General features: G+C 39.4%; 1 protein-coding gene across 2 annotated transcripts; it reads left to right on the forward strand.

Moving 5' to 3' along the window:
• Positions 1-10345: 10345 nt before the first annotated feature.
• On the forward strand, positions 10346-27132 carry smarcad1a (SWI/SNF-related, matrix-associated actin-dependent regulator of chromatin, subfamily a, containing DEAD/H box 1 a). 2 transcript variants are annotated; one of them, XM_042488817.1, is made up of 23 exons: positions 10346-10535; positions 13007-13145; positions 13229-13358; positions 13624-13693; positions 14079-14179; positions 14606-14707; positions 16102-16180; positions 16297-17003; positions 17767-17963; positions 18149-18239; positions 18760-18859; positions 19102-19161; positions 20579-20654; positions 20857-20992; positions 21134-21265; positions 21680-21775; positions 22331-22448; positions 22552-22667; positions 23107-23295; positions 23390-23508; positions 23860-24042; positions 24305-24411; positions 25784-27132. In XM_042488817.1, the coding sequence occupies exons 1-23, from the start codon at positions 10475-10477 to the stop codon at positions 25843-25845; spliced, it is 3171 nt and encodes a 1056-aa protein (XP_042344751.1). In that variant the 5' UTR covers positions 10346-10474; the 3' UTR covers positions 25846-27132. The 2 variants fall into 2 exon arrangements, with proteins under 2 accessions (XP_042344751.1, XP_042344750.1); XM_042488816.1 differs by lacking the exon at positions 10346-10535 and adding an exon at positions 11618-12077 and having other exon boundaries at positions 25784-27131.
• Positions 27133-27393: the final 261 nt, after the last annotated feature.

The raw sequence follows: 27393 nt of genomic DNA on the forward strand, positions 1-27393 counted from the left end.
ACAAGGCCCATTAGTAGTATTCAGACTTTCAGAGTGATGGTTGGCAGACAGACTGACTGACTTGTTGATTGACAGGAGTGGATGGGGGCTGAAAAGGTGAAAACAGGGAAAGACTTGGAAATGGAGTAAGAGAGAGAAAAATTTTAGATACACAGAAACAACTGGATATGCATTAACACCTGCATTGGTTTAAGTAAAGCTCCATTGTGTGGGATTTAGGGGCATCTATTGGCAGAACTGTAATACAATAATCATAACTTTTGTTGATAATCACCTGGAAAAGAGAACTGTTGCAGAGTCCAGCATGTTGTTTCTACAGTAACCCAGAATGGACAAACAAAACACAGGCCATTTGTGTTTTTGTGCTTTCACATTGACCAGTAGTTCTTCTACACACCATAGTAATTTTTATAAAAATTTACTTTTTGTCATATTTGCTGAAACTGTCACACAACAGTAGGATAAGATAGGATAGGATAGGATTGGATTCACTTTATTAACCTCCAAAGGGGAAACTGGTCTGCCACCATAGACATAAAATAAAAACGGCATATACAGCATGTAAACAAGGACACAGACAGAAGCCACAGACTAAATCACCAGGCAGAGGCATTGAGCAGAAGCACCAAGCTCCACTGCAACAGCACAAATAACAACAAAAAAGAGCCACCAAAAACCAACAAAGTCAATAGTCAAAGGCGAGGGGTGTCATACAAACACAAAATGCAAAAGTGCTACCATCATGTAAACAGAAAGCAGATAATAACCACAAAGTCATTCCTGCGTACAATAAATAAATAGATACAATAAATACATGGATGGTTAAGAATGGACAGTGCATCACTATTGTTTGCTAAAAGGCCTAACAGCTGCAGGCACAAAAGGTGCCATGAACCTTTCCGTTGCCAGTCAAACTAGGCAGCGCTAATCAAAGCAGTTAACAGCTTCGTTAGAGACTCCTCAGCCCTGATTGGTTGTTGCTGCTGCACCAAGGTCCGATTCTAGCAAATCCTGTGAGTTGCAGTTGGAAGAGAATGAAGAACGTGATTTTTTTCACAGACTATGTGTCTCATGTATATATACAAAATATAGGTTCAGTTTCATCAAATATGGCAAAAAAGTCATTTTCATAAAAATTACCAACTGTAGCTTTAAGCTCTTGTAAAAAAAATGCAGATACAGGCTCCAACAAAATTGAGGAAAAAAACAGACTTTAGTTGGGTAAACTGCGGAAGTCAATTCTGACTTGTTCTGACAAAAAAAGTCCTTTTTTAGCACTCTGCATCTGTGTTGAAATGAAGCTGAGGACCACATTTTTTGATGCAGTGCTTTTGTTGATCTGAAAACTACCTACGACTTGCTCCAGTTGGTTAACAGATATCTGTCGTAAGCAGCATGCATCATGTGGATATCTCCCTTGCAATCTCATGTTGACTACATCCTTCTTGTTAAAAGTAAAGGATTGAGGAGCTATGTGGAAGAAAAGAAAGGAAGGTTTAGATAGTATTGGGGAAAAATAGAGGGATCAGTGGAGGGAGGAGTACAAAGGGCTGGCTAACCTTTCAGATCTGTATCATTGTCCCACATTAAAAGCACTAGCGTCCATTGTAAAAGCACAGGGGCAAATTCTCTCTGCAAGTGGAGAGAAGTTAGTCGACAAAGAGAGGGGAAAGACAAAGCGAACGTCAGAAAGTTAGAAAAAGGTAGAAGAGTTGACCGGAGCGTAAATCGAGTGAAAACAAAAAGTTTGATGGGGAGAAAGAGAGGGGAGGTGAAGGTAAAACAAGTTGGGTGTGTGCACAAGATAAACGGCCCCTCCTCGTTACCTCACGCTTGGCTGCTCCAGGATGGAGAGAGAGGGAGAGGGAGAGAGAGGGGATGGGGGAAGAATAGAGGGTCAATCTAGACAGTGGGGGCTTTGTGGGCACTTATCAGAGACTGATGGCAAAGCAGTGGACCCAGAGTGGAGACACAGTGAATATAAAAGGACATTGGTGTGTGTGTTTCTGTATGTGTGTGCTGGACTGGCTATGTTGTAGAAGAGAACGAGGAATGAAAGAATAGAGGGAAGATGCAGGGAGTGATGAGACAAGAAACTGTGGAGTGCAACATGGGATGAGGAAAGAAGAATTGCATGCACCACAAGCAGCAGCATAGCACCTTGTAGATCACTTTACCAATCTGAGTGCACCTTCAGGAGAGACTGAGGAGGAGAGACAGAGGTGGGGGAAGGATCGAGCACAGGGACACCACAAAGAGTGAGAAGGTCAAGAAGAGGTATATGATATGGAAGGAGAGAAAATGGAAAGCGGAGAAGGTGAAGGTCTAGAGAGGATTGGATTACGCAACAGAATTCCAGTATCACATCCATCAAGGTGGTGTTTCACAAGTCCTCTTTACACAGACATCGTGCTATAGGGCCACTATGAAGTCATTTGCTTATGCCTCCTTTGCATTTTTATGAAGAACCTAATAACAGTGGCATCATGCCACTCCAATGTGTGATTTTGGACAGCATGCCAGCATCATGGAAGCAAAAGAGCTGTGATGGGTGTGACATAACAGCGTCTGCCTCTAGTCTGACATATAACATACACATCAGCAGCGCTTCCTAAACAATAATAAAGGCATAACATGGCAATAAAAATCATTTACCATCCCTGTTATATGGTGGTTCATCTCATCTTCTGTTAGGAGGGTAAGGAGGTCCCAAATTTTATTGTTTTCCCAATTTGTGGACAATTTCGGCTGCTGTTCTTCTTTTTTGAATTAGCTGCTAACTGCCACCAGATACTTTTTAAATCTCCTGCATTGGGTCATACACATAACACACCGACAATGCATCACAACTGCCAGCTGTCCTTTTTACATAGATCTTGATTCTGCACTGTTACTACCTCTATTGATGTCCCCCTATTCTGTGACTGTACTTTTTATACATAATGTTGAGGCTGCACAATGGTGCAATATTTTGCCTTAAACTGGCAGTGTGAAAGGGGCTACACAGAGAGCTACAGGAGTCAAAGAAATCTGGAAAATTTGAAAGAAAAGTTCATTTTTATACTGTCAAGATTCCTGTTTAAGTTTCCTTCTTGCTCACTTTGTAACACCATATCTCTCCTTCACTTTCCCACATACACACACATACACACACAAACACACTCAGTCAGCGGCAGCTCCCAGCTCCCCGTGGTGCGCCCGCTGAGAGAGGTCATGTCAGACATCAACTCCCGTCGCGTCAGCTCTTTTTCTCCCACAATTCAACACAGCTGAGGCTGTCACCACGCTAACCTCCCTTCCCCCCAAAAAAGGCTCAGACACTGGCCCCTAACATTCATGGAGACATGCACATATTTATGATGTACACACATAAGTCACAACACACACACATTCTCATTCACACGCCTTATAAAACACACACATTTAGATGCAGAGGCGTCCCAGAGGAGACAGACCCCCAACTGGTGTCCACCAGCAGGGTTGCTGATCCTGTGCTGACATTCCCATCTCAGTCGTCTCAACCTCCCTGCCAGCTTACCGAGTAGAAACACCGGGACACACATATAAACACACATACATAAACACACACACACACAGTTGTTTAAGCTCATGTGCTTAACGAGTTTTTCATTCTCTTCCTGTCTGCCCTTTTTCTCTTCTCTTCAGATATGGTGACTTTGTAAATTAGTATAAAACTGTGCTTCATCTTGAAGCAGTAGGAGATGGATGGAAAGTCTGTATTTACCCTGATTGAAAAGTTGATCAAACTGCTGTCAAATGTGATAATGCAAGCTAAAGTCAGTTATACTCATTCCAACTGCTGATATCTCTGTTCACTGGAAACTCTAATTGAACAGCTTTGGAGGTAGAGCCGCAAAGATTAATCGATTAGTTGTCAACTTTTAAATTGTTTGCCAAGTAATTTGATTATGGGTTAAGTGGTTTGGGTTTGTTTGATTTTTAAGGAAAAGGGCATAAGTCTAGCTTCTTTGTGTGAATACTTTCAGGTTTCATTTCTCCTCTATGACAGAAAACTGAATATGTTTGAGTTGTGGACAAAACAAGACATTTGAGGATGTCATCTTGGGCTTTGTGAAATACTGATCAACATTTTTCACTATTTTCTGAAATGTAATAGACTAAACAAATAACTGATAAATTGAGAAATTAATTGACAGATGAATCAACAATGAAAATAATTGTTAGTTTGAGGTAGTGGAAGGATGATAATAAGTCAGCCAAAAGCACCTCAAGTAAATCTATGTAGTATTGGTGAACAACTGAAGGCAATGGTGTATTGTAAGGCCATGTAATTTATAATTGTGAAAAGACTCAAGTGAGCAAAGACAAATCTTTTGATAAGTTTGCTATTATGCCTGTGCCTTAAATTTCATTTAAAAACACTTAAAACAGAAATAAAATTTGTTACAGTCCACCTGTAAAAACAAAAGTAACCGTAGACTTTATGTTTGTTAGGGAAGGTATGCATGTCCACATGTCAAGGCCAGTCCAAACTGGAAAGAAAAAATTTTAAGCAAAATATTTTGAGCATGAATCCAGATGGGACACCCACGCTTTGGCACTGTTAATTACATTTATTTTTGGAACCCTCTTAAGTCCCTGACAAATAAAATAATGAATCATAAAGCTCACAATTTTATAAGTCTAAATGACAGAGACATATTTGGCATCATTTGAATTAAACAATTGACAAATAGACAAGAGGACAATGCAAAGGCATGCAGCGCCAACAAAGCTCCGTCTCAGCAGCATTCTGTAGGACAGCCTGGGGATCCGTCATTGTCCCCCTGTCTTTCTGCACGTCTCCTTCTGTTTAATTAAAACACTGTGATAATGTGACAGACCTGACAAAGTTGACTGCAGCCACTGATCTCTGCTGCCATAGCAAAAAGTGAATAACAAAGGGCAACCTTTTATTTACACCACAGTTGAAGTGCACAGCATCAAAATATGAATGCATGAAATAAATTAATAATATAGATGAAATTAACATTGTTTGATGAAGGACTGCAAACAGGAGAACAATACAGAGGAATGCTGCACTAACAAAGCTCGGTTTGACTGATGTTCTGTACAGCAGCCAGGAGGATCAGTCATTGTCTCTCTGTGATTGGTGGGTTGTCTCGGCTGCTCCGCAGCATCACCTCCAGCAACATGGGAATTCTCCCCCGCTGCTGTTTCTCTTTGCCTGCAGAGAGAGAGCGCTTACATGAGTGATGACTAAACAAAAGCAGTTCAAAGGAAGTCAAATGAGTGTTTGATAAGTTATCTGACTGCAGATATCGGATGGGACTTAAGAGTATTTGACATGAAAATATGCAAATCCAAAGGGAATTCTGCTTCTTATTATCTACTGCATACTGTATGTACAGTACAAACAGTACAGTAAATCTGATGACTTCAGACTCAACTTGACCAATTCAAAAAGACTTGCAACTTGACATGGATTTTAACACCAATGACAAGTGACTAGATTTAAAAGTATGTTATTAAAAAGGGTGATATGCATCAAATAATTTCCTGAATCAACTAACATTAACACTGTTCATTTCCAACAAGGCGACCCTCTGCAGAGTGACCTTGTTTGAACCAGTCTGACGGCATTCAGTTTACAAGAGAGAACCATGAAGAGCTAACATTTTACTGAGCATTAGTTGGGAAAAAAATGATAACAAAGATAGTTTGTTTCTGTAAAAGAGCTACAGGTGATGAACAAAAACAGAATTGCTGTATGCAAAACTTTGAAAAATACAGATGAAGCAGATGAAGCTTCCAAAAACTTGTGTAAACAAATACATTTATTAGATACATTTTTCTAAGCATTCATCATTTTTGTAAATTTAATAGATCATTAAGCCGATCTTAAAAATGGCATTATCTTTGGCCACTACACATCATGACTTTTTTAGGACTTGAAACTCAGAGTTTAGGACTTGGAACTCAATTTGGACTTGTCAGTCTTGACTCAAGACTTTCCTATCTTGACTTGGGACTTAGGACTTTAGGGCAAAGACTTGAGACTTACTTGTGACTCGAAAAACAATGACTTGATCTAGCCCCTGGCCAAAAGAAAAATAATTTATATTGGTTGATTATGCGCAAGTCTGAGAAGTTTAGTCCACTTACAGAAAAGTCAACGACATGTAGCCAAAGTATAAACTCAACTTGAGATATGTTCTGTTATGATATATTTTGCTAGAACTGACAGTGATGAGGTAAGACAGGTGGTTTAAGTGATACTGTGACAGAAATATCTGTTCTTTAGGGTGTTATTATCAGACACTCACCCCTGTGTGCTTGAAAGGAGGATGGTGAAAGTTGGTGGTTTCCCTCTTCAGAGAACAGCAGTTGTGCTCGATTTGTCACTTACAATGGATTGCAGTTGATCACATTTTCACAGCAGCAAAAGAATCTGCAAAAACATCTCACATAGCTCCAGCAACACCTCTCCACTGTCCACCTGTATGCTCAGTATGTCACTGCTGCACTGCTCCTCTTTTTGGTCGCAGCATATGAACAAATGGAGCTGCAAGCAACACATGAACAAAGCTTTATGTTTAAGCAACGGGTATAGGACTGTTTTCTATGGTAATATAGTGTCACTCCTCATGTCTACTGGGTCAAAACATAAGCGACATAAAAGTGACTCCATTCCTGTGGATCAACTGGCTCTGGCATTATCATGTTGATGTGCTACTTTATTTATGTCAGCCGAATACTTTTTGTTCTTTGTGCAGGTTCAGTAACAGACCGTCAGCATCAATGAAGCTGATGGTAGCAATGAACCACCTGATCTCCAGCAGCAGAGCACTTTGACAACACAGATACTGTGGCTTTTCACTTTCTCACTGTTGTCCAGCAATGCACGCTGGTGTGTCTACATAGAGCTTTCAGTGTTCAAACCTGGCCAGCGATAGCGATATCACAATATCTCTGCAACATCCTGTCAGTGTCCATGATGTTATACTGAAAAGCATGACAACGACTTTTGGATATCAGTGTTTTGTATATGCCAATGACCATTCGCTGGGATTGTTAAATCTGTTCAAGAAAAAGGGAAATATGCAAAAACAAATAGAAGGGTTTGGGGTAAAACTTGCCAGTCTATTTTGTATTTTATTAATGTGACAGCAATGGAAAAATATTTTGTAATTTTTTTCTCATGATACAGGGCTGAACATTATTGGCTGTATTGGTATCTGATCTAGTTCAGAGACATTTATTTGTCTCTCTCTCTGTCTCTCACCTCAAAGTCATATCAGTCAGAGTCAATGGATACAATTATTTTTAACACAAAACGTCTTCTGCCTGTAGAAAGCCTTAATATGGGGTGGTGTGTGTATGTCTCTCTGTGTATTTCTTGCAGGGGGGGTGGGGGCGGTTACATCCCAGACGTGTTACCACGGTGACAAGGTGCTCCCTGCCGCCGTCGGGTCTCGGCCAAGTTGGGCGCCATGGTGACTGGGTGGTGACAGACTTTGTGACAAGTCCGCTGGGACACCGTAGTTGGGTCACTATTAAAAACACACGCATACACAGACACGCATGCAACGCTTGAACATACAGATGTACTTGACACAGGGATTTAATAAAACAAAGTTAGGCACATATATTTGACACATACGATACACAGATGCAAGATTTTTGTATATTACATACATACATGTACAGACTATATAAAGTATGAGAAGCACACACACATACAGAACACACTCTAAACTCATTGAATCCTTCTGTGCTGTATGTGTGTTTGTTTGTGCGCATACTGATATGGTTGTATGCATGTCATGTCATGCATGACTATTGATATAAAATTGAAAAAGTGTTTTCAAAAGCAGCAGAACGTCATATCACCTGCTTCCTTTTTGCAGTGTGAACAATTCCAGGATTTTATATCTGTTATTGCAGCCAGCAAAAACTTCCATTCAAACATCCCCTGTGCTCATCCATTTTTCTTGATGCAATCACTTTGTGTGTGTGTGTGTGTGTGTGTGTGTGTGTTTTAATGACTTGCCTCAGTATTGGGACGGCCTTGTGATTTATATTTCTGTGTTGTTGCGTGTGCGCCTGCTTGTCTGTGTGTGTGGGTGTCTGCGTTTCACACAGACACCCACATAGCAAACAGACACATAGGCCTCTGTAACAACACTGACAAAACCAGAAAAAATAACAAAGGAAGAAAAACAACAAACAAATGTCTGTCATAATGCAGATGTAAGACGCACACATACACAGACTCATACACACACAAAAACGTTGACCAGGAGGACAGGAGAAGGCAAGGAGCCACCATTTGAGCTTCCTGCTGTGAGGGGTCATGACCCCTATCAGACTCTGTGTCAGTCTGTCTATTGTGCCCTGGGTAGCGCACAAACACACACACACACACACACACACACACACATTAACTTACATGGTCGCCATGACGATGGTCGGGGCGACAGTAAGGCGGCAGGATGGCGCTGTGGTGTACTGATGAGAGGACCCGATCTAATCATCATAATATATTCACTGTATGTCAGCAAAGTCTACAGGTGTAAACATTAGTGGTAAAGTGTTTGTAGAAAGTGGGCTAGGACATGACGGGGGTTGATGCACATAGTGTGATAAAGACTGTACATTAAAGATTTATTGATAATTTATTTTGAATAGTGACCAAACCAGAAATTTAAAAAAGTGTTTTTGTTTTTTTTGTTTGTATTAGAATTTTGTGAAATGTCAATAAGAGTGAAAATAAATTGTACGAGGCAGTCAAGCTGTGGTTGTGTGTGTGTGTGTGTGTGTGTGTGTGTGTGTGTGTGTGGTGTGTGTGTGTGTGTGTGTGTGTGTGTGTATAGTGAGGGGGCTGCTATCTGCCATTGACTTTGACCATCAACACCAGGAGCGTCGTAATGTGGGGAAAAGGACCCAGTCCTTTGAAAAACCCGGAATAAATTGTTTAGTTTTGTTTTAAGTTTCTTATTTTTAAGTAATTAGTGTCATAGCTCAATTCAAATTGGCTTTATAATTTTTCTGAAAGACTGACTTTTGTGTTATATATATATATATATATATATCTTGGAAGTTCTCTGAGGCCCCTTTCACCCTTTAAATCAGTCCTCTCCTCTGCTTTAAGATTCATCTTCCAACCCAGCTAAAGCCAAGTGAGTGACTTGCATGAGAGAGACATGAAAAATCCTCATCAAGGCTAAATGTAAGCAGGAGTTACAATGTCTATGGTGGCTTCTGAGGGAACTAATGAATTATTGTGAGTCTTTTTACTGTAAAAAATAACATTGATACAATCCCGTGTAACAGAATTTGAACACGTTGTAATCTTTATGCTTTCTTTCTTACTTAATTTCCTGAAGGTAGACAACCAGAGTTAAGACAACCTGCATGAGATTTTTGTATTTGAATAACACTTCTACAAAATAAAATATTTCAGTAAAAAAAAAAAAAAGGCCAATTTCCTTACCTCCCCCTGCTATCCCTCCAATCTAATACACTCTAATCAACTTTTAAACTCTTAATCATTACTTAAATTAACAATTCTGTACCCTGCAATAGGGCACAGAGAACCAGCACATCAGAGTTTTTCTGTAAGAGCAGGTTTTCAGCAGACTGCGGTCAGTATTCAGCACTAGCAGCTGGACCTCGTCATGTATCCCGTCTCAGAAAATGTGTATCTGCTGCCCCCCTTTGATCAGTAAATGTACCAACATCTAACTAACATCTAGAATATGTTCAGTTTTCTGAGTGTGGCATCTAGTGGACAACATTAAGAAACAGGTGAATTTGCAACAGTGTTAATAACAGTGAAAAGAAAATCTGTAACTTTGTTGAAGAGAGATTATCCAAAACAGGAAATATATTTACTCCCTGTGCAACTGATTTGTCTAACACAGGTGAAACTAATAACAGTGATAAGGGGGGGCATTTCACTCAGGTGTGCCACTGCTGTGTACTGTGCTGTGCTGGCAAATTAAATAAAGCCATTGTTAAGGTTAGCCTGTTGGTCACCTATGTTTTCATTTGTCTGTGAGGTCAAAAGTGGCGCTGTGAGAGAAGTCTGCTGAAAGAGATAACTGGCAGCAGAGATTGATTCAAATATTTAGAAAACAGTGCAGGTGTTGTCCCACAGTGATTGGCACATGCCTACAAGTAATCATTGTTGAAGAGGTGTAAACTACCTTTAATAAACCAGTTAAGCTGCATTTTACAGTAGATGGCTGGCAGTTCAGTGACATTCATATTTGTATAGTAAGTAGTTAAATTAGCCTACTTTTTGTCATTTTTTCAAAATGACAACCAGTTTTGGGCAATAAAAAGAGCGATGGGGTTTTTATTTTCTTGATTTTCCCTTCTGCTCTTCTTTAAAAAAAAAAGTCATGGATCCTCTACTGTAGGCTGATTGAATACATTTGACCAACCCCGCAGCCTTTTATTTGATCCTGATCGCTGCGTTGAAGGCATGCCCAGGCAATACATTCATCAGGCAGCCACCACCTCACACTTGAGCCTTTCAGTTATTCGTAAGTATATTGTTTTATTACTGTTTATGTATTATTGCCATTTAATAGTATCTCTAAATAGTATTTAGAGAAATTGTTGCATGCTCTTTTGCAGTTAGATGGGTAACTAAATAATTCTTACTGATGCAATGTTCCCACCTGGACTCTAATTAAGGCAGGTGTCTGACTGATGGACGTGGCATGCAAAACCAAAGCTGACATTCCTGCACTTTCCCATGAATAGTGGGATAATGTGTTCTTTGGTTTTTGCATAAATTGTGAACAAGTGGGCACTTTTTGAAATTAACGATAACTAACTTTATATAGCATCTTTATAAACAGATGTTCACAAAGTGCTTTTAATGACAAAGTAAAGGCAGGAACTCAGGAAACAATAAAATAAACACAAAAGGTCAAAAAGAATAAAGCAAATAAAATAAATAAAAGTGATAAGATAGGCCGATTTCGAAAGCCAGTTATATGAATAAATGTAATAATAATTTATAATAGAAAATATTAGAATGAAAGCAATAAAACATGATAAAAATATTATAAGAAATAATATTAAAATAATAATAAGAATAATTAACTGAAGTGAGTGGTGTTTTTTTTTTTCCTGACGTGACTTTTTTTATTTTCTTTTTATTATAATTTTGTATATGTGAAGTAATAGGTAGTTTACATAGCTATGCTTTCAAAGTCCCTTGACACCGTAAGTAATGTAGTTACATCAGTCTACCAACCACATTTGTCTCCATGTGTTACCTTACATCACTACATCACCAGTTTCATAAGTGATGTTGGTCAGACTGTCAAGATAGTTCCCCTCTCATTCTCAGCCCCACTAGCCTTTTACTGCAATGTAACCCCTTGATGCCATAACATATTATACATTTGACTACGTAAGTGAATCACAAGAGTCTTGCAGGGATTACTACCCTTCATACACCTATGGTCACTACAGGGAATTAATGTATCGCTTTTTAAGGTTTAGCCTCATTGAACCTGTAAAGCTGAACGTGAGCGGAACCGGAAGTTAGCTACAGTGTACTATCTTGATTCACCCGTGAGTTTCCGCCCACCTCTTCCTTTGACCAATGAGCGGAGCCGGCTTAGCATCCTCCAGGGCCGCTGGAGTTCGCGGGAAAGCGGCCGTCATCGAGAGACAACAAGCGAAATTGTACCGGGGATTAAAGAATCGTCTTTTATATTGAAACACTGCGTCAGTCATTCGTTTTAATCTGTTTAAAGCCGTAACGGAGCAGTGACACAGCTTAAAACCGGCGTCTTTCCAGGGCTGCTGCCAGGCTGCTACGCTAACATCCGACGCTTGTTAGCTAGGTCGCCTCATTGGCTAAGAGAAACGTTGTGCTTCATGCGACAAGATATAGAAAATACAGCAGACTTGAAAGAGACAAAGGGTTTCCGCTGCCTGACACGTACAGACCGTTAACATGTTCAACTTGGACCGTTTTCGTTATGACAAGAAGGCAGCGACGACAACAAACAAAGACGAGGAGAGCGGGTCCAAAAGTCCGGAGTCTGAGAAAGAGAACAAGCCAGGTAACTAGCAGATGTTAAGCTAGCTCACTGTGCTGTTAGCCAGATGTGCAAGTGTGCTATCGTTAGCAGTGATTGTTATTAACATAATGCAGGTCAGAATGACTATTTTACTGAGTAATAGTGGGACACACGTCAGTGTAACATAAACTGTTACTTTCTTGTGCAAATTGAACTGCAGCATCATTACAGTGAAATCATGTGTCTTTGTTGTAGCTGGGCAATATTGTCAAAGTCACATATCACAGCAGTTTAAAGGCAGTGGGTCAGTACCAAAAACATAAAGGTATCTATGGAAATGGCTGCTGGAGCTTTGAGACTGTGTTACTGTACTCTACAGATACTGATTATTAGTAGTTGATGATACCTAATATCTAGAATCGATATGCATTTACAATAAGAATGAAAATATTTGTCGATATTTACAATTTGGAATATAACAAAATCCAACACAAAACATTATTTAAATGCCTTTAGCAAATTTTAATCAGAACTGAGATTTTCAACATCACATACTGCAAATTTCAAGTAAAAATAGTTCACTGAGGTTTTACAGTGTAAAAAAATTCTCTTATGACACTTTCTTTGCACTTTTTAATTGAAGTCATTGGCGATCATTAAAATAAAACGTTGATACAGATAATCGTCAAAATGCCAAATATCCACCCCTATAATCGGCGAGGCCGATAATCTGTCGACCCTTAAAGAAAATTATTTGCATTGTAAATACAGCAACAATATAATATAAAAATAGTAGGGAAGCAAAGTCAAAAGTCAACAGTAGCTGAATGTCATGATGGAGTCAAGCAGCAGAACATTGACATGTGCCATAAAACCAAAGTAGCTACAAACGTACACTAACAAACAAATGTTGAAGTGCCATCCCTTTATTTTGCATCTGCTAACTTGTCTTTTAATATCGTGCTGTCCAGCTAAGATGAAACCTGCTAAAGCCCCACCAAAGTCCCATGCCCGAGGAGTGGTTTTTGAGGAAGTCCTCACAATTGACCTGGAGGATGATGAGGCTCTTTCTGACACAAAGACCAAAATACCACACAACAGGAAGCTCAAGTAAGTCTAAACTGAAATGACTAGATTTTTCACATTTGTGCTAATTCGTACAGCTTTACAGTCTCGTTGTTTGTCTTCTGTAGGAATCCCAGAGCTATATCGCCCAAAAAAGTGACATCAAGTCACACAAATGATGAGGATGATGAATTGGAGGAGAAAATGAGCAGAATACTGGAGATGTTTCCTCAGCTGACGAGGACGGAGCTCCTTGAGGTGAGTCAAAATAGAGCAGGGCTTTGCAATTTCTCAGCATAACACATACGTTAGATTGACTCCAGGGACATCCCAAGCATATTTGCATTTTTCTTTGTTGTTTTGTTTTTTGTTTTGGTTTTACTGAATAAACTGAACACCAATTGTGGGCTAAATGTTATCATGAAGAGTACTTCATCAAAGTATTTAATTTATGTAATAACCAGCTACAATTTCCGCACTGTTCATAAGACACAGTCCAGTTTAATGTCTGTTCCATTTTCAGGTCGTTGAGAGCACAGCCACATTGGAAGGAGCTGTAGCTGCATGCCTTTTAAAGTTTGGGGATAAAGAAGGTATGTAATGACCTTTTCATAATGACATAAAGGCATAATGACACATTTTCCTTTTTAGCCTTCTAGCATGAAGAAGGCTTAGTTTATAGTTGGAGACAAATCATCAGCTCTCCACAAAAAAAAACCATTAAGTAAATATGGATGAGAAGTTGTAAATTTTGCTTTTTTAATGATATATTCAGCAATGTTTGGCTAATTCTCTGGGCCATAAAGTAAATTCAAATCTTTATTCAGGACGTCATTGCTGTTGTGAAGATGGAGAAAAGTAAAACATCATTCCAGTGCAGGAAAAATGTTGCAGCCAAAAAACCACAAACTTCAAAGCTGTCTTACTTTTTCAGTCGGTTGGCTGCTTTTGAGAACATTGGCTGTTTTGTCTTCTCAGCCACAGAACAAGGCAGGAAGAGAAAGCAGGATGGATCCAGCAGCTCCCAGGACAGTGTTGAGCTTCAGCTTAGCAAGAAGAGTAAGCCATCAGATGAACTGGTAAGATTACTAACTATAACCTTACAGTTTAAAACAATGGCATACCATGTACACATTTCCTGTTATTTAGATTTAAAGTGCAATGAAAGCCTTTTTATCGTACACTTCAGAGAAACAGAACTGTTAGTTTGTTGCTCCTTATGTTCAAAAAGCTGTTTGAATAATGTCTTTCCTTTATTTTTTAAACAACATTTGCAATACGGATATGAGAAACACAAATGATTAAATATTAAGGACCGATGACAGCAGACAAACTGCATGTTCTCCATAAGGATAATAATATTGATCACTTGTGAAGGTAGGATGATGTAAATCTGTACATCTATTTTGGCTTTTCCTTCACTGACAACTCAAATCTAAAAAGGCTTCACTTTAATTTATTTGAGGCTTTCCTCTCAGCTTTGGATTCATCTTACTTGTATTTAGGTTTCTGATGATGAAGATGATGAAGGCAAAGAGCCAAGCTGGGAGAAGCAGGAGTCCATGGTCAGAAGACTGCAGAAAAAGTTTCCTGACCAGGACAAGGAGGTGAGGACTCACAGACACTTGTCCCTGTCAGATTAAGTCATTTTATATTTAGATTTAAGTCCAATTGTATTCTACTTTCTCAAACTGTCTGCACTTGTACAGGATAACACCACACTGTGTGTGTGTGTGTGTGACTGAGCCGGTGAGTTTGTGATGCTCAGTGATACAGTATAATGTGATTTTACACAAGTCTAGTGCCTTTTAAGAACGTAAGTACCACCCTTAAGCACATTTAGCCCTTTATGACATCTCACGCATTACTTAAAGGCAGTGTTCCCACAGTCATGAAATACCTGGAAAAGTTATAAAATTAGATAAACTGTTTCCCAGGCCTGGATATGTTTTGTAATTAATTGAGAGTTTTGGAATAGTTTCAAATGTGCATTGTATTGGGTATTGTTTGAAATGTATTCACAAAAACATACAACAACAACATAAAACATGTCTAACATTAAGCAAAATACTGTAGGTTGTATTTAAAATCTGGAGCTGCACTGCATGACGGTTTATTAGATCTTTGGTTATATTCCCCACAAAAGGGAGCATGGCCATGACATTTTGCAGTACCTGTTTTTACTGGTCTGGTCTTTCAGCACGTGCAGCAGCAGGTTGGTGGTGGGAATGCTTATCAATAAATGTCTGGGAAGTTCATGTTTTTAAGCCTACCCCTTCTAAAATGCTTAAATAAAGTCATGGTAATGGGGTAAATTATTATGGAAAAGCTATTGAAACATTTTGAAAATGTTTTAGTAAAAATGAGGAGCAACCCTGCAAAGAGATCGTTCTGATTTTTTTTAAAGTGGGGTTATATTACTTAATCACAGTCAGTGTATTTTCTGTGGTTTATTGTCTTGCATTTGTTGTCTTTTCCATAAACTGCTAAATGTGTGACTTAAACAGCTGATCTGCTGCGTAAAACAGTGTTTGGCACACTTGCACTTTTGCATAGGAATATGGAAGATCTATGTTTGAGAAAATGTAGTGCCAAAGGAAATGGCTGTCTGATGGCAAGGTACAGCGGTGAAAATGTTATAAATATAGCATACTCTTCTGACTATGAATAGTGTAACTGAGTTTTATGAGTCCCAAAAATAGTATTAAATGTAAAAAAAAGCTAAATGTTGGTGCTGTTGAACAATTCTAATGCAAAAAACAATGATGGCCTTAGTCGTTTGTCCAGTGATGCCAATGCAAAATGAAACACTCATCTGTCATCTGTTCTACAGCTGTATGATAGAAACAGCTAAATGATGCCTCACTCATGAAAATGACTGTACAGCCACACCAGACCACAATGAGAAAAGACAAAAATGTAGATTTTCTTGAGGGTGGCTCTTGGAACAGCAGATCTTGTATTTTAGTTGTGACTCTTGCTGATGGCTGTTGTGTTGCAGGAGCTGCGGATGGTGCTGCAGGAACACGACTGGAACGTGGAGGATGCTCTGCAGGTTCTACAAATGTTCTCAGACCCAGGTACGAACGCAGCATCTGGCATCTGAATCTAGCTTTCTTTCAGCTGACCTCATTCAGTTTGTAACTAATTCTGATACAGAATCCAGCTCAAATCTTTTTCTTTTTTTTTTTTATAGTGTCGGATAATACCAGTTTCAGCTCACCTGACACAGAAGAAAAGAAATCCAGTAAATGGAAGAGCAAAGACAAGTCAAGCAAGGACCATAGAAAGTCGAAGCACCACAAAGATCACAAAGACAGTAAAAGCAGGAGAGGACAAAAGGACTCAAAAGACCACAAGGATATTAGTGAAACAGATGAGGACGTCATATATGATACAGACTCTACAAAGGACAGTGAAGACTCAGACTCCGACAACAGCAACAATGGTTCCAAAAACAAAAGTAGCGCTTCCACTCTATCTACATGGCTTAAAAAAGGTACTGACTCCGTACCCTCATCCTCCTCCGAGAGGAAAACAGCTACCTCATCCTCTTCAAAGCCATCCTCTTCTTCCTCTACTGTTCAGATGCTGTCTAGATTTGCCAGCGGGACCAGTATAGCGAAGAGGCAGGCAGCAGAGAGAAAGAGGAAAGCACGTGCCTCAGATGAACATGTCAGTTCTGAGGGGGAAAATGACGATGAAGAGGAAACTGTTAGCACTGAGTTTGAGGACTCTGACGATGAGCTGGACTCAGGAGGTGGCACGACGGAGCTGAAGAAAGAGATAATCAGTTTCTTCCAGCAGGCAACGATTGATGAGCTGACGCTGATCGCAGGGTGCTCTGTTAAAAAAGCCCAGAAGATTGTGGAGCTGAGGCCCTTTGATAGCTGGCAGTGCCTGGTAAGAGTGTGTGTGTGTGTGTGTGTGTGTGTGTGTGTGTGTGTGTGTGTGTGTGTGTGTGTGTGTGTGTGTGTGTGTGTTTCTAAACAAATGAAACAAAAACCATCAAATAGACATCTTGCAGTCGATTCCTTCATGTCAAACAAAACAGTTTGCACAAGTTATCAATGTGAAAAGTTTAAAGAAACAAAGAACTATAGTCAGTCATACTCTGAAATGTTCCTGCTGAACACCTGGAAAATGACTGTGACCTTTTAACTCTCATTCACACTGTATTTGCTTCATGACACCAGGGAGTCCGTGTAGAAACAAGACATTCCTGAAAATCTATTGAATAGTGGATCTCTTCACCACCTGAGAAATCTCCCCTCATGCTCTCTTTTATCAGATTTTTTCTTTCAGTTTCCAAACATCCATCTGTCAACAGAGAGTAAATAATAACAGTAATCGTGCATAATAATATGTCATGTTGAAATAATAGGACAGGGAAATATTTCATGCCTTTGCACACACCAAACTGAGCAATGAGGTGGTGTTGTTAGCACCCTTTCATTATGTGTATTTGGATTTTCAAGGTGTTTCACAAAACTTCACTACAGATGTGTTTTCCCTGATCATATGAAACCTGATAAGGCCGGGCAGTCTGCTCTTCAGTGCAGTGGCACCAGTGAAATAATTAAGTTATTCTGAAGCTTTTTGTTCTATCTGCTGTCATAGATACTCGATACATGTGAATTGTAACAGTACGTTATCACCTCTATAGATTGAACTCTTCCATAAGGACAATGGACTGTCAGAGAGCTTACTGCTTGGCTGCAGAGTCGTTCTCAAAGAGAGGAAGGTTGTACTGGGGCTGATGTCCAAGTGTGAGACCATTTCATCAAAAATGGTCAAACAGGTCACTGATCTGACAGAGAGGGGCACAGGAACCATGAAACAGCCCAGCCTGCTCAACAGCCAGTGAGTAAAATGCACATTAACACATATTGCAATTAATTAATAATAGTGCATAAAATGGTTTAACTAGTAAATTTATTTAAGACCAATTATACACTCAGGACTTACTAGTGACTCACACTTTGGATTTTTTAATAAAAATGAGGGGTCCTTTTCTTGTTCTCAGTCTGTTATTGGTTTTGTTGCAGGTTCCAGCTGAAACCCTATCAGCTGATTGGTCTAAAGTGGCTGCTGCTTCTGCATGAGCACAAACTAAGTGCTATCCTAGCTGATGAAATGGTAAGTAAACCAGTGGAAAGTGACAAGGTGCACAACGAACACTTGTGAGGTGTTGATCACAAACCTGAAGTCAAAAACAATGAAATGTAAACATTTAATGAGCCAAACAGTACAGCAGGTGCTTACAGCTTATTTAAGTTACCTCTCGATGAAAGTTACTGCTCCACTATCAAAGAGCGCTTTGTGTGGATATGTAGCCATCCCGCAGGTGAATAAACAATAAGAGAGTGTGAAGACAGAAACCGAGAACAAGGAGCAGAGACTTAAAATTGTTGCTTTAGCCTCAAGACGGTGAGAGAGGTCAGAACTTTGATTTGTATGGTTTTGTAAAGCCGCAGTGCTGTTGAAGTCTGTCAGGATTTTTGCTGTTTATACAGGTAGTCTGGAAACAGATGTTAGAATGCATTTCTTTTCGTCTGTTCACCTGGCCACCTCTTCATCTTTGTGTTTGATATTTGACCGTTTCTGTATCTCATTATCTCTCGTCCTCTTTCACCCTCTCCTTTACGCCGGCTCTCAGGGTTTGGGGAAAACTATCCAGGCTATAGCATTTCTTGCCCAGCTGTACCAGAACGGGATAGAGGGTCCTCACCTCATTATTGTACCGGCCTCTACACTGGGTAATGATCTCCACAAATGTAACACTTTGCTACCTTCCTTTATAATATGTAATTTAACTACATACTCTTAGACAATGATGTTTAGCGTAATGGCATATAGTGTCTGATGTCTAAAGCCATGTGTACACATAGCATTATATATTGTAGAATTTAGGTCTGTATTTCTTGGGCTGTTAACACTTTTTTTTTTAAACAAATCATATATTTGTTATTTACGCTGTTTGTCATTGTCTGTCTTGTAGATAACTGGGTCAGGGAGCTGAAGATGTGGTGTCCAAGCCTCAAAGTGCTTGTCTATTGTGGTATGACTCTTCTTTTTTCTTTATACATTGAAATCTTTCACAAGCTTCTGCTAGTGTGCTGCAAGCCAGGCAGCCCTCCCGGCCTAAGTTGACCCCCAGCCTGGCTTAAAGCTTTAGGGATTTCTAAAAAATTATTTAACCCACCACAGAGCAACTTGTTTTACTGCTAATGACTCTACACACTGAGCATGCCAGTCTTCGTTCATGTTTTTATGATGTGTTTTAAACTATAGTAGCCTAGAGAGTAAGGAAAAACACCCTGCTGACATTACAATGAACAGATGAAAACGAAACTGACTGCACACACACACACACACACACACACACACACACACACACACACACACACACAAGCAGGTCTTACAGCAGCAATCTCATGATAAAAAGAGAAAGAGAGGCTGAGCGCATCAATCCGTTGCATGCAATACTAGAATTAAATAAGATTGAACTAATTTTGAATTATAAAATTTGTTCCAAGGTTGCAGTGATTGCATAAAATTGCAAGGTCACGCAGAATTCACAGGGACTGGCTGAATAAATGTTAATCGTTGCAATCACAACATTGCAAAATCCCGCAGAGACTGATTAACGTTTCTAGTTAGCTAATATTAGTATGTTTAATGTCACAATGAAGTTACAATTTACTTAACATACTAGTGTGCATGCGTTAACGTGCATGCAGCCTGTTGCAGTTGTCTGTAATAACCCCCCAATAAAGTATTTCTGATTCGGATTCTGATTAACAAGTCAGCAACTGATGTTTGCACTAATCCTCTTCATCACCAATAGGACTTAAGGCTGCATTTTCATTGCATCTTTTCCAGTACAAACAGCAGCTGTCAGGGCCGTTACTTGCGTTTTTGGGGGCTCTATGCAAATCTTTGTTTGCCTCCTATTTTTATCACTCATGAAACACATCAAATCTGCATCATATTATTTATGCATATGAGACCAACAACAAAGTGTCACTGGCCACTGTGAAGATACCTTCTGCCTGGCCTAATTGCTTTTCTTGGGGAAACCCTGTCTCATGTAGTCTCTTATGCAAATCCTGCAATTGATCTGGGAATCTGAAGTTTTCAGTGTGATCAAGCGTGTTACGGGACTCAGTGTGGTGTTTGTGCAAAACAGTGTTCTGGCTGTAGCACTGTAGCAAAACCCAGCAAGAAACGGTTGGTATGTGGTTAACGCAGAAGATGGATCATAGACCACAGTGCAGTTTGTGATCCTTTGAGGCAAGGCATTCCTCTCTGAAAAGTTAAAGTATACTGCCTAATGTTCATTGCTGGGACTCAGTGACACCAGGAGTCCATTTTTAATGAGTGAGAGCATGTATGTTTTGATGCAGTGCTGCTGTCACAGCTTTATTTTGGGTCTTTTCACAGTTCTGAGCAGTGTGTACTCATGTTCTCTACAGGATCTGTGGAGGACCGCCGCTACCTCAGACACGACCTCCTCAATGACGATGTTGAGTGCAACGTCATTGTGACCACGTGAGCAAACACACACACACACACACACACACACACACACACACACACACTAACACATACACACATCCTCCATTATATTTGACAGATTTCAACGATGGTGACTACAGAACCATGAAGAGCCTAAAGCAACTTGTCACTCACACCTACACAAAAAGTAAACGAGTACGTGTGTTTTATTCTGTTTTGCTTGTTTGTTTTACAGGTATAACATGGCCATAGGTAACGATAGCGATCGCAGCCTTTTCCGTAGGCTGCCTCTGAAGTACGCTATGTTTGATGAAGGTCACATGCTGAAGAACATGAACTCTCTACGCTACCGCCACCTTATGGCAATTAATGTTAGTTCACTGACATTTTGTGATGTATCTTCTATCACCCCATCCACCTTTTTCTTTTCATATTTGTCATCAGAAATATTTTCCTTTCTATCTAAAAGTGTTGCACATAACAGTGGAGGACGTCTCTCTCTCTTCCTGTAGGCAGAGCATCGCTTGCTGCTCACAGGAACTCCTCTACAGAACAACCTCTTAGAGCTGATGTCTCTTCTGAATTTCATTATGCCTTCCATGTTCTCCAGCACAACTTCACAGCTCTCCAAAATGTTCTCTATGGTGAGTGTGTGTGCCATTTAAAGCAGGATGGCATCAAATCACTTCACACACATAACTTGTAATTTAAGCCTTTCCTCTTTTTCATATTCTAAACTGACTCAGTGTTGAATTTTTATCAGGTTAATATTCTGGTATGAAATCCTAGATTAGTATTGCTAAATCCAGCTCAGATTATAGCAACACTCCTGGTACATCATAATATAACATGCTTTGAGAAGAAAATCTTATCTTCATTGTATCTCCTCGCCCTCCACTGTCTTTTAGTCTTTTGAAATCATTTGTTTCACTAGAAAAAAAAACACAACAAATATTTTGTCTGGTAAGCTTTATAACCAGCCCATAAAAATGCAACAGCTTATTTATTCATTTTGTTGTGGCCCATTTGACTTAAGTATTTATTATGTTATTTGTCAGAAATCCCATGAGGAGCAGAGCCGCTTTGAGAGGGATCGTATATCTCAGGCCAAACTCATCATGAAACCTTTCATCCTTCGAAGGGTTAAGAACGAGGTGAGTTGATTAAGTTATTGCATTTTGTTCATATTATGTGTGTTAAGAGTGTGATCTGTAGGGAAATTAAGTCTCCCAGTTTCAAAATTTTAACACTTTTGGTTTTTGCTCAAACAACCAGCGGTAAAAATGTCTGCAGAATTTTATTTCTATATTTATTATGTTTCCCCTGCATCCAACTATGTGAAAAACTTTGATATTAAAAAATCCCCTGAACATTTTAATCATCACAAGTTGTGTGTACGTGACAAAGCGAGAAGCAGGGAGAGAGAGTCTGCATGTCTTCGTGATTGGAAATCAATATGTGGTGGTGGATGTGAAACCCTGCCCTTGCTATTATCTGTCCTCGCTATTATTTTGCAGTCCTTGCTTCACCTCAGAAGTAAGCACGCTGTTCAACAGAAATAATTGTCAGTGCAAACACAGTGCGCTGTAAACTTTGCACTGTATAGATGCATTAATTGAAACTATTTTTTGTAGTAGTTAATCAAGTTACTCAAGGAATTATTTCAGCCCTGAAGTATTGCATTAACAAATGGTCCATTATTTTTCCAGGTCCTCAAGCAGCTGCCAGCCAAGGAAGAGAAGGTTGAGTTCTGCGCAATGAGCGAGAAACAGCAGGTTCTCTACCAGACCCTCTTTAAAAAACTCAAGGATTCCATCAACGGCGAGAGTAAGCCTGATCTGCTGCTCCCTGTTGAACATCATGGTTTTATTTTGTGCAGAGAACAGAAAGTATGTGTGGTTAACAATTTCCCTCATGCATTTTCTTTTAGAGCGCGAGTTGTGTAATGTGATGATGCAGCTGAGGAAGATGGCCAACCACCCTATGCTTCATAGACAGTATTATACCACAGAAAAGCTCAAAGCCATGAGCAAACTCATGCTCAAGGTCAGTCCTACCCCTGTTTGTGGAGATGGGGGGGGGGGGGGTTTGCATCAAAAGCTGTTTGCCAAGAATCTTCTATGAGTTGTGCTGAGTCGGGCTCAGCAGGCTGATGACACCAAGTATTCACATGACTTGCCCAAAGTATTAAAGTCTTAAAGTATTTGCATACTGGCGAATGGTATTATCCAGACAAGTCGATTAACATAAATGAACACGGGTCATATGCACCCTAACAGCATTAGCACCAATTATGTCCCACCACAACAGGACAGATAGCAAAGCAATTTTTGTGTTACACTATTTTCAGTGTGTATAATCGAAATGATTGTTTTTCCACGCTAATCTCCTTCAGTTTTCTCTTCCTTCTGTACCATGTTTGGGTGTGTTTCTCTGCCCCCTCTTATTGAATCGTTCCTTCATTCTCCTTTCTCTCCCTCTACAGGAGCCAACTCACTTTGATGCGGACGCTGCTCTGATCCAGGAGGACATGGAAGTGATGTCAGACTTTGAGCTGCATCGTCTGTGCCAGCAGTACTCCTCCATCGGCTCCTACCAGCTTGAAAACAGCCTCCTGCTTGACTCTGGGAAATTCCACCACCTCACAGAGCTCCTTGCCTCACTTAAAAAGAAGGTAAATACAAATGTGCAGAAGAATGTCAGTGGTACGCGCAAGAGGATTGCAGGCTGTATATACTCAGGAGTTCAACTTTGCTTTTGTCCTACAGGGAGACCGAGTGGTATTATTCAGTCAGTTCACCATGATGCTGGACATCGTGGAGGTGTTGCTGAAACATCTTAAGCATCGTTACATCAGACTGGATGGATCCACACCCATAGCTGACAGGTCAGCATTGCACAACATATTCAAGTCAGATCAGTTGTGGCTAATAAGGCAGGAACGTAAAGCATAATCTTATTAATTCAAATTCTATTTAATCATTCCTTCTGCAAACAGTATATTTTTTCTTACTACACTGCATCCTTTGCATATGCAGATTTGGTGGTGATTTTGATGCTGAAATGATTCATTGGGTAACCCTGATCTTATTCATTAAGTCTAGCACATCTGATACTTCCAGATGAAAGATTATTATTTAAAATTTTGGAAATGGAAGCAATGTTTGGTATTAAACTTTGTCAACATAACATAAATTGTGTTACATCTAATGGTTAAAATGATTTCCCTGTCACGCAGGATTGTGTTGATTGATGAGTACAACATGGATCCTGACATATTTGTGTTCCTGTTATCAACACGTGCTGGCGGCCTTGGCATCAACCTCACCTCAGCTAATGTTGTCATCCTACATGACATCGACTGCAATCCCTACAATGACAAACAGGCAGAAGACAGGTGTCACCGTGTAGGCCAGACCAGGTAAGATGAAATGTGTAAATAATACTAATATTTGATTGAGGTGACTTTTACCTGATGAGGTCTTTTAATTGGAATTCACTTTTATTATGTGAGCAACTGGACAGACAACACTTGCACTATATCCATAGATATTCTCATGGAATTCCAATCTCAGAATAATGCAGTAGGTATTCACTGCAGTTACATGTCTGTTCCCCTTAAGAACAGTGCTAAATGTATTGATTTCCTGTATTGACTGATGTTACCCTGCTGTGGGTGTCAGGACTGTGCAGGTGATTAAGCTGATCAGTAAGGACAGTATAGAGGACTCCATGCTGCAGCTGAGCCAGAGGAAACTAAAGCTTGAGCAGGACATGACTGCTGCTGACGGTAAGGACATAAGCACACAAACATATGCTTTCTTTACTGCATGCTCACAATTCTGTAATAAATACATTTTAATATGCAATCTATATAATCAAAACACCAACAAAGCAGTGATGATTTCTTTAGGTTTCTTTAGGATTTCCTAGTCATTTGCGCCCTGTACCACTTCAAATTACTCCTCAAATAAAAGACTTTTGCAGTGCTTTAACAAATCAATGATAAAATGTCCAGTATGGACGTCTAGCAGATTCAGCTAAGTTCTGCTACTTCCCATTCTGTTTGTGATGGTCCTGTGCATCATAAGAAAAATCAGATATTTTCCCTAAAAGTCCTAAACCCTGCAGAGATGGTCTTAAGTCTTTGTTGGTAAAAGCTAAATGGTATGTCAAAAGGTCAAAAATATTTTTTTAAAAAAGTCATAATCAAAATGGTTGACCCAGCAGTTGAATTTGTTCAATCTGCAGAAAATCCCAGGAACTGGTCTTATGTAAATACAGTTGAACAAACTGTAACATCTCTAGATTTAATGCATGAGAAGTACACAAATCAGTTCATTAAGAAGGAGGAAGGAGGAACCCTTCTTTCAGGAAGGACAGACTTGTGCTGGATGTTTTGTGTACAGAATTAACATTAGTGAAATAACAATCTGAAGAAAAAAATCAGAATATTAGGTAAATAAAGTACAAATATATAAGAGGAATAAGGATCAGAGGAGAAGCAAAGCAATTTGTAGGTGCTGCCAAGCAAAGGTGTAGAACTGCAGGAAGGATCTAGTCACACTGGACACAGAGGCGCGTGTGCAGTCAGCTGACTTTTCACACTAAAAGAGCATTTCTCCATACTGGTCAGCCAGCAGATCTGCTCCTCTGCTCTTTTCTAATCACACGTACAGCTCTGTCTGTGCCTGCTTGTTTGTGTGTGAATCTGTACGCTCTCATGCTCTGTTTAGACACGACTGACAAACATGTGGAATAAGTAAGCAAAGGATGTTTTTTCCGAAAGCAAGAGATTTTTAATTTAATGAATAATTTATCCTCTATATCATTAAAAAAAAGATTATCCATATGTCTGCTTGTCAGATTCGCCTGCAACTTTTAAAAAAAAATAAAAAATTGATGAGATGCGGAAACTATCGCCATAGGTTGCAAGCATGTCCAGTGTGAACAGCTTAGTTGGTTACTAAGGGTGTTGAAAGCTTTTAAGCAGCATTACACAGAAATTTGGAGCACTTCACAGCATCCACAGCCAATGTATGAACCAGGGTGAAGCCAGTGACCAATTGTACGTCATGCTGAGTTAGCTAGCCATATTTTGGGCAACACAGTGTTTGCACGAGTTGTTTTGCGTTTACCCTAAAGCATCATGTGTTCTTTAGGTGGTGAGGGGACCATACCTGAAGATATGGCATCTTTGCTCAAAGCTTCACTGGGACTGTGATACGCAAACACGTGAAACTTGAGACTGTACAAACACATTTTGGATGGTATTCTTGTGATTCTGGGCAGACCTGAGTGTTCTGACTGAACACACTCTTTTGTGTCTATACTGGAAAACTACTGAGAACCATATGCTGCCATGGGAAAAAGTTCTAATATTGAGATCTGATTTATCGTGTAGCGTGGTAGCTGTGCCTAAAACACTATTTTTACATGCAGTTTTTGCTCCTACTTTGACTATTAGTTCAGTATAAAATGGCAAAACAAAAATGTTGCCTTTTAAATTGTGTGCACACCACATTACACAAAAATTCTCTGTGGAAACTTGAAATGAATGGTGTTAAATAGTCCAGACCAAACTGTCTGTAATGCAGCATGTGTTGGTCGCCATGGCGTTTGGATGAGTTCATAACTTTGTTTATATTACCCAAGTTATAGTATTCATATTCAGATAAGATGTGCTAGTAAGGAAAACTATGCTTACTGGAAGTCTCTCATGGATGAAATATTTAAAGGTCTTTTGAAACTGCGTGAAGAGATGGAGATTGGTGGATTTTTATACCGTCTTTCTTACCTGACAGTGTTGCATCTTGCCTAATGTACTCGCTCTTACTTGCCAGGTCTTGAAAGAAAGATTTTTTTTTTTAACATCAAAAGGTTTTTGCTGCTGTGATCCACAGCAACATTAAAAGCAGCAGATATGACAACCGTACAGAAAAAAGTTACCTTTCACATAAATTTGCCCAGATATCATTCCTGATCAAACATTTTTGACAATTTGGGTTGCATCAGAAAATCAGCCAAGTATCTGGAAAATGGTATTCTCTGTCAGTGAAATGTGTCGACTGTCACACTGATGCCATGTTTTCTGGCAAACGCAGAGGGACCTTTTCAGATAGAAGATCATTGTGTGAGTGTAGTTGAAGAATTCAGTACACACAGTTTTTGTAATGTGTAAACCTAAAAAAACTACAACTAAACATAAGATACAGTGTCTTTAATAAGAATGGTGCTTGAATTGGTTTCTTTGCTGTTTCTACACCTTCAAATATTTAGAGCTAAGCGACAAAAGATGGCGATTTAACGAAGCAGCTGCTGCGTTTATGTACTGTATAAGTGGCTTATGTGTTGTAAGTGTACAAGTGTAAGTGTAAAAGCTTTTACTAAGTCATTTGTATGTTTTTAAGGTTCATGTTTGGACTGAATAATAAAAATTGGAATAAAGTTTGTGTGGTCATGGCCTGCAGCCATTCAACAGTAACAGCAGCAAGAAAATAATCCCTAAATCTTCCGTAATGTATTAATATATTTATATCCAGTGGTCAAAGACTTTGTAACGTCAGGTTTGGCAATAAGGTTTCTGGTATACGTTTGGAATAGGTTTATCAATGAACTCCATATGAGAAATAAAATTTAGTTTCATTTTTGAACGTCAGTCTACCAAAACTGATTTAAGTAATGCAAATTTCAACAAACATGCAAGTTGATTAAGGTATAAAAAGTATCAAATGTGAAGAACTACAAAAAAATCCTACATTAATAAATGTGT

This window comes from Plectropomus leopardus, chromosome 6 (genome assembly GCF_008729295.1).
Source record: "Plectropomus leopardus isolate mb chromosome 6, YSFRI_Pleo_2.0, whole genome shotgun sequence".
Taxonomy (NCBI): domain Eukaryota; kingdom Metazoa; phylum Chordata; class Actinopteri; order Perciformes; family Serranidae; genus Plectropomus; species Plectropomus leopardus.

Excerpts from the sequence above, each read along its gene's own strand:
- smarcad1a (XM_042488816.1), top strand. The coding sequence starts at position 11,969 with ATGTTCAACTTGGACCGTTTTCGTTATGACAAGAAGGCAGCGACGACA. Across the intron at positions 20,993-21,133 it reads GCCACCTTATGGCAATTAAT|GCAGAGCATCGCTTGCTGCT; the intron begins GTTAGTTCACTG and ends CTCTTCCTGTAG. Across the intron at positions 23,509-23,859 it reads TCCACACCCATAGCTGACAG|GATTGTGTTGATTGATGAGT; the intron begins GTCAGCATTGCA and ends CCTGTCACGCAG.